At 21.8% G+C, this 8,955-nt stretch overlaps 1 protein-coding gene across 1 annotated transcript, besides 1 other annotated feature; it reads right to left on the bottom strand.

The window, feature by feature from the left end:
• The first annotated feature begins 870 nt into the window (after positions 1 to 870).
• Positions 871 to 1,494: a repeat region.
• A 1,440-nt stretch (positions 1,495 to 2,934) lies between these two features.
• On the bottom strand, positions 2,935 to 6,914 carry EHI_064100 (uncharacterized protein; the record flags this gene model as incomplete). The annotated part of the gene is made up of 2 exons (XM_645126.2): positions 2,935 to 3,167; positions 3,212 to 6,914. 2 exons carry the CDS (start codon positions 6,912 to 6,914, stop codon positions 2,935 to 2,937), a joined length of 3,936 nt encoding a protein of 1,311 aa, XP_650218.2.
• Positions 6,915 to 8,955: the final 2,041 nt, after the last annotated feature.

Raw genomic sequence — 8,955 nt, forward strand, 5'->3', positions numbered from 1 at the left:
CAATTTTATATTCATTTATTCTTTTTATTTCTTTTTTATTAATTCTTGAGTATTATATATTTCTTTATTATTTCATTTGTGTATTATCAAATTATATGTTTTATTGATTTTATGTTGAACAAAATATTGAATAAATCAATATTTTCATTCTTAATTATTCATTATTTATTCTGAAATGTTGTGTATATTTATTATATTAAATGAATATGATGAATGAATATCAGTAATATTGTTTATTTGATTTTAAAAAATAATAAATGAATATGAAATAATGAAATAAAATAATGAAGACAATGAAATGATAATGAAATAGAATAATCTAATATTGAACAAATAAAATAAAGAATATATTGAATATATCATTATTGTTACTTTATTATTTATTATTTCAATTATTAAATATTAATAAATTATTATTCATGAATATTTAATTAATTGATATTTTACATTTTCATTTTATTTAATAAATGAAATATAAATAATAAATGAATAATAATTTAATATATGAAATAATAAAAAGAAAGATAAATAATAAAGAAATATGATGTATTTAATATATAATATAAATTATTATCAAATATAATAATAATATCAAATGATGAATTATTTTTATTTCAAAATATTTTGCATCAATAAAAATGTTGCTAAATATTTTGCATCATTAATTTTTGCATCATTAAATTTTGCACTTTTTTTATTTGTTTCAATAAAATTTGCATCCTTTATTTTTTTTCATTCTTTTCTTCTTTTATCATCTCTTTTGTTTTATTACACTTTATCTTCTTTCTTTTTATATTCTCTCCTTTCTACTTGTATTCTTTCTTCATCATATCAAACTTCTTACTTTCTTTTTATTCTTTTATATCTTTCGATTCGAAGATGGCACGTCAGAGACACCACATGAAACCCTAAAATAATCCCATGCTTCGAATCTCCCAGTTATCGTCTGGTCATGATGTGCCTTTGGTGAGATAATATCTGTTCAAAACTAACTGTTTATAATTATTAATATTTATTATGAGTGGTTATTATGTAATATTATTATTCATTAACGTGTATTGTTATTCATTATTAATTATAAGGATTATTATTTACTAAGGGTTTATTATTTATCAAGAATTATAATTTATTAAAGAAGACGCATATATAATTGATATTGTTGCATGCACATTTGAGTATAAGGATATTATCAAGGAATAGGGTTTCTTTAATGGGTGTCGAAGGTAAAAGGAGATGAGCTATAACAGTATGTTATGGATATACTCTCCTTAAAACAACAATATAAAGAATGAGAAATATTATATTACTCATTAAAATCAAAATAAAAGTCAGGCAGCAACTTAAATGAGGAACCATTTAAGTCGAGCATGCTTGCAAAAACTTTATTTCAATAGAAATAAAGCGTGTTGAAGAAACTGATTCGCTCACTTCTCAACATGATGAAAAAACCTAAAAAAAATAAGGTTAATCATAATTGATTTCTTTTCTTCTTTTATATCTTTCTCTTGTTTTAGTTCTCAGTCATTTGTGTTTTGTTTATTAACTGTAATAATATAATATGTATATGGTATTTTTTCATTTCATATTTCCTTTTTTTTATAATACATTAATTACATTGAATTATCATAAATCAATACAATTGAAATTCGTCATTATTTAATGGATTAGTATTAAATATTATTTCTGTATAATTAAGGTATTAACTAGAATGCAATAACTATATAATTGAAAGATTCATCTTTATTGTTCACATTATTGATAAATCATTTTGAAGTTTTATTACATGTGTTGGTTGTAATAACCATACAAAATTTATTAATACAATACAACACCATCTCAATTTTCAATCTCAACAAATTATTTATACTAATATTTGTTATACTCTTTTTATTAAATTTCTCTCAACATACAGAAAAATAATATTAATGAAATGAACAATATTATATTCAATAATACAGTAATTCATTTGATATTTACAAATATTTATTCTTCCACACTCAAGTCAGTATCATTTAGAGGTTCTTTAAATAAATTTCAGTATAAGTTAATAGTATTTTTCTTTTTATTATTATTTTTAAAGTATCAATGTTTATTGATTTACAGATTTTAATTGTTAATTGAATGTTTTGATAAACAAAAATAAATTCAAGAAAGGCATTATTTTTTATTTATGAATATACACAATGTAATATATAAAAATTGATGAAAATCAAATCGTTATTAACTTCTATCATTTTATACATTACCTAACAGTCATATACAAAACTCAATTCATTAATTTCGTTTTAATCATAAATAATTCAATCATTTAATATCTATTCAATAATTAATCTTTCGCACTTGTATAAATTGCATTTTAAATATTTATTTATCTAATGTATTAGCAAATACAAATATTCTGTTGTAAGTCATAGAATAACTCTTTCAAATTGTGTGTCTTTATTATTCATTTTGATACTATTCTGTTATATTATGAAATATAAATAGAATAATTCAATACATTGTATGTTGGAGTGTTAATAAGATGAATAATTATATAGTCAAAAAAATTAATTGTCATTAATATCTTTTAATGAATATCTCAAAAATCATATGCAAATGAATTGAATATCGACACATAAACTGAATGTAAAACAAATCAAATAAACATATTAATTTAAAACAGTAAATCGTATTGATTAACAGATGAATAAAAAATAAACCTAAATAAAGAAGACATAAATATAATTAATAAATATTTATTTCAAAAATAAAGTAATAACAATAAATAAGAAGATAATAAGAGTCAAAAGAAATGATATTTTTAATTTAATTAATATCGAAGAAATTAATATACATGAAAAGAACACAACAACAATGTATATTGAAGACATAAAAGATAAATATTAGAATCGAATAAAAGAAAGAAATGAAGTAAACAAGAAAAGTGTCTAATTAAACAGTAATAGTGAGAGAATTCAAGATTGAATAGAGAGAATATAAGCCATCTTTCATTTTTAAATGAAGTTGTAAATATTTCTTGTTTAACATTGTTTCATGAAGATTTAAACCTTCATTACATAAATCAAGAAATGAAGATATTTCTTTCAATAATTGTTCTCGATGTTCTTTATTAAAATCAGTACTTTTGATCATTTCAAAATATTCAATAATTCCACCATTCACTTCTAGACATATGAGTATTTATTAATAAATAAAAAGTATAACAAACGAGGAATTAATGATCCTTGTAAAAGAGATAAGAGAGTTGTAGTTGGATTGTTTCTTTTTGTTGAGATATTAATTTGTGAAATAAGTTGTTTTTTCTTATTCATTACATCGTCAATACAACATTCAATTGGTGTACAGATACATTCTTCAATATGAATAATTTTTTGTCTTATCAATTCTGATGGGAGAGAGTCTTCTGTTGTAATAATAAGTTTTTTCTTCCATATATCTTTTATAGTAATATTCTTTTTATCTTTAGTTTTAATTATAGGTATTTCAGATATAAAAGTGTTTGTTTTGTCTTTCTCTTCTAATTTCTTAACAGTTCCTATTTGAATAAACGATGTATCACTTGGAAGTTCTTTAATATCTTTATTTTGATCGATTATTGTAATAGTCCCATTCACTGTAACACCAAGTGATTTTGTCATTTGCGTAATTGCATCTCCAATTCGTAATTCTGATCGATAAATATATTCTTTATTTTCCAATTCACCCCATTCTATTCCTATAAATTTAACAAAATAATATTCTCCAATATACATCAGACTTTTATCATTTTTCATGTTATATAATTCTGCCATTTTCAAATAACATTTTGAAATTTTATTCATTTCTTCTTTGTATTTATAATATTCAATTAATATTTCATTCATTTTTATACTATATTCATACATCTTTCCTTCTGTAAAATATTCAATACTTTTATTTATACTTCTTTCAAATCCACTTTCATTAAATGGATATTCTCTATCATTTCCATCAAATTCTATTTCATTTTCATTTATTTTTTTATGAAATGGTATTTTATTTACTTCAATTAATTCTTGATTTATTGGTTTGATACAATACCATATTATTTCAATAATTTTATTCATTGAAATTCCTGCTTCAATATAATTCCCACATCGTTCTTGTGTTTGAACAAGTTTGTCAATCCATGTATAATATAGTCTTGGATATTTTTGATATTTCTTTGCAATTTGAACATATTTTTCTTGAATAAGATTCATATCTGTTTTATATTTATCCATTTTAATTAATTCATGTGAAACACTTAAAATTTCTTTAATTTGAAAGACAAGTTTATTCATATCATTTTCATACAAATACTTTTCTTGTTTATTTTCTAGTTCTGTTTCTAATGTTTCTTCTAAGAATATACTTTCTTTTAGTTGAAGTTCAGTGATTGCTGTAATTGAATAATATGATGTAATTGAAAGTGTTTTATGATATTTATAATCTATTTCAATGATTCTTTTATAATATGTATAACATTTCTCTCTAATTGTAACTTCTTTATCATTCATCATTTTTATGATATTTCTAATTAAAGGAAATGAAAATATTTTTACTTTCAAATAATCTATATTTTGGTTTATTAATATTTTATCTATTCCATTAAAGAGATTGGATAAATAATCATTTGTCATTGGAACATAGAATAAAAGATTTACCATTATATCAATATATTTTTCTTTTATTTCAATTCTTTCTTTATTTTCTTTCAATACATTACTAACTTCTTGAATGATTATTTTTCCATTTTCAATATAAATTTCTTTAAGTAATTTTGTCATTTTCATTGAAGGTCCAACATTTCCTTCCGTTTCTTCTATTATTTCTTCTTTTATCTCGATTTTATTCTCTTCCCCTTTCTTTTCTTTTTCTGTTTTATATGGTTGATTGTAGTTCTTGTTTATTTCTATTTTCTTTTTTTCTCTATCTCTTATTGTTCTTGTTCCTTTAATTTTTTCTTTCATTATCATTCTATCAACATCTATTTCTGTTCCTTGAAATATTATATTTCTTATTCCTTCTACCATGTTTATATCTCTCCCAATTTGTTGATACCGCTTCAGAATAAATTTCATTGTATCTGCCATTTTCTCTTCTTCTTCTTCATTCATCATTATTCTGTTATTCTGAATCATCATCAAAAAACAACAATAAAAGATAATATGTTCCCATTCTTCTCCTTTGTTTTGCCATTCTAGAATATTCATACTCTCTTTCAAATATTCTTTAATACATATCTCCTTTATTTTATTATTCATTCCATTGACAAATCCTTTATTATAAAATAAGAACATAATTGTATAACTTGTTCTTTTCATTCCTTTTAATGATTCAAGAATATATTTCCAATAATGTAAAAACTTTTTAGATATAACTTCGTTTTGTGTTTTTATTGAGAAAATTCCTTTGTAAAACTCTTGGTTATTGATAAATTGGTTAAAAGATTCTGATAGTTCAATTTGAGGACTATTTTGTTGCACTTCTCCTTCATTGATTAGAGTGTTTGTTTTATTAATTAATCTCCCAATTTGATAGCTTACACCTCTAAAACACTGATATTCATTACAATGTCGTTTAAAGACAATAAGTGTATTAATGAGACTAATCAGTGTTTGTTGAATATTTAACTCGTCATATTTAGTTAAATCTTCTTGGTCTAATGCAAGTAAAGTCATATTAATAAAAAATCCAATTCCTGTGATATAACGTTCTGGGTCTAAACTAAAATGAGAATTTGTTTGGAGTTTTTCTATATATTTAGTAATGATTTGTATAAAAAGATCTATTTTCCATTCATTCTTTTGTATAATTGTTGCAATTACATGAGAGATGATTTTTTGAGATAATAAAAACGAAATAGAAGTTAATTTTGATATAATAAATGCTAATTTATGTATATTTATTATATCATTTGTTATTAATGTTTGAGAGAGAAAAAATAACACAATTTCATATCCATTATTTTTGTATTGACAATTGGAGAGTTTGTTTAATTCATTTTCATTATATTTAATTATTTCAAAACAATTAACTTTTTGTGTACAATTTCCTACAACAAGGTACACAATACAAACTCTTTTTTCTTTTTTATATCCCATTATTATTCTCTCTTCTTTATTACATTGTGTCATTGTGAGATTAATAACACCTTTATATTCTTCTCCTTTGTTATTAAACAAAAGATGTATTATCTTATTTTCTTTGTTTGTTTTGAACATTATCATAACTTGGTTAGATTCTATTGTTGTTTTAATCTTTTTAGTTTCTTCTTCGTTAATTTTCATATTTCTATCACTTTCAATTTCAATGATTCCATGTTTTATTTTTTTAATTCCTTCTATCTTTTTAACAAATATAATATATTGTTCATCATTGTATTGCTGTATTGTTCCAACTTCATGATGTTCAAAACTTATCAACTCATTGTCTGATCCTCCTACAAATATTTCAATTTGGCATTTAACTTGTTTTATCTCCTCTTCTTCAATCACTTCTTTGATTGTCTTTTGTTTACTACTTACATTTCTAATTGAAATAGTATCAATCTTTGTTCTTCCACAAATGATTTCATTCATTGGAATTATTCCTATTGACTCAATATTATATTTGTTAATAAAAAGTCCTTTGTTTTTCACTTCTTCATTAATACAAAAAATACAGAGATTCTTCTTTTCATATCTGTGTTCATTGTTATTTAATATAATACTTTCTGGTATTTCTATACATCTAATCTCAGAGACTATTTCTTTTGTTTCATCAGAAATTATTCCAATAATGATTTTACTCATACCCTCTCTTTGTGTTTCAATTTTATCAATCCTTACACATAGTGTGTTATATTTTGATTCATATTCTTTCATTCTATTGAATTGAGAATCAAGAAGATGTTCTAAGTCAACTTCCATTTTTTTATTTTCTAGTTCTACGTTGATTAATGTATCTAATCTATTTTTAATTGGCAAACCAAGCAGGAACTAAAATGTCAATCGACACATGACGAATGTTCTTCAATACATAAATGCAAGAAGAATAGGGGAAAGAAACAAATTAGTTAGAATTGATGTTCCAGAGAATAGTGAAGTAGTGGTGAAGAAGGAATATCAGAGATTGGATACAAACACACCCCCATTTTGTTGTCAAGTCGAACAATGATAATTTGATTATTTTAATACTTTAACATTTCTAATACTTTTGACTTTATGCTCATCTCGTTATTAAGTGGCATTCATGTGAAATGTAAATTTACAATGAATAGTGTCAATTGATTCAAAAGAATAAATACCAAGAGAAACATAAGTGTGTAATAAATAAAGTGAAAGAATAAGAAAGAGATAATTAATGAATAGTGAATCGAGAAAAAGTTAAAACGAATATAGAAAGAATTACTCAAGGGGGACATAACGAAATAACAGGATAAACAAGAAATAAAAACATAAAAATGAGAATTATAATCATAAGAATAAGAAATTTGAAGTCACTGAGGAAATTAATGAAATAGAAGACTTAAATTAAAAGTATATGAGAGCAAAAAAGTTGAAACTAGATAAATAATACACAGAAAGAAGAGCAATACTAAATAATACCAAAATGACAAAATAAAAAAGAAATTTTAAGAGAGAAGAATAAAGAAAAAGAAATGAATGTAAACAAACAACGAACTAGAATAATAAATGAAGAGAGTGAATTTGAATTAATTGGTTTAATATAATAGATGAGAATTGAAAGAACAAAGTATAAAGAAACAAAATAAAAGATGATATTAATCTCCAACTAGTAACGAATAACATAGAATAATTAAATGAGTAATTATTTATGGTTTATTCATTGTTTATATTATTTAAATGTTTAATATATGTTTTATAAAACATATTTCAAATTCATTTAAACAACAATATTATCATTTTATTATTTATGCTTTGCATCTTTCTTTTTTGTTTTATTAAAATAAAAATAAATAAAAAATTTAATAAAGAATAAAGTAAATGTATTGATACATAAGAATGATACAAATATAATTCAATTTAAACTAACATCCAATTAACTGTAATTAATTTTACCATTTCCCATAAATCTATTTCAATAACAAAATGGTTAATGTGTTATTTAATTTATACTATATTCGTTTAGAGTATTTTATTATTCGATGTTATATCATACTTCATTGTATAACTAACAATTCATTGACTTATGAATATAGAAACAATGTATTTATTTTCTTTTCATCTTTTTAGTATTTAATTATGTTTATTAGACTCATCAACAATATCACATGTTTTGGTTATTTATTAAAATATCTTCATTTTTTCTTCTTCTTTTATCACTATTCATATTCATATTTGATTTGGATTTCTGTTTTGAATTTATTTCTTTTATAGACTTTATAATATATTTAATCTTTCTTTAGCATTATTCTGTTTTGAATTTATTTCTTTTATTTTTCTGTTTTGTTATTGGTATTATCTATTTGTTTATTCTTATTTTCATATACTAATTTACTTATTTTATTCTATTTCACTCAAATGAAATAACCTTTGTTTATTAGATTTAATGGTTGTTATAATTATTTCTTAACTTATGTTATTTATTATATCATTTTATCTTACTGTATTTGCTTTATTATATTTAAATTATTATTCATTATTATTTATCACTTTTTATTCTTCTTTTTATTCATTCTTTAAATATATTTTTGTAAACCATTTCAATTGTTAATTTATAGTATCTATTATTTCTCTAGTTTTTACTTGACTATTTTCTTCTTTTTATCTTTTATTCAATATACTTCATTGTTTATATTCATTCTTATTCTTTTGTATTCATTTTTCTTTTAACTATCTCATTCTTCTTTATTGGATTTTTATTCTTTCTTATTTCTATTTTCTTGTAGTATTACTTCTGTTAATCTTTTTGTATTTCTTTTTGTTTTTAATTATTTATTCATTTCAT

This window comes from Entamoeba histolytica, genomic scaffold, assembly GCF_000208925.1.
Source record: "Entamoeba histolytica HM-1:IMSS scf_1104750517241 genomic scaffold, whole genome shotgun sequence".
NCBI lineage: Eukaryota > Evosea > Mastigamoebida > Endamoebidae > Entamoeba > Entamoeba histolytica.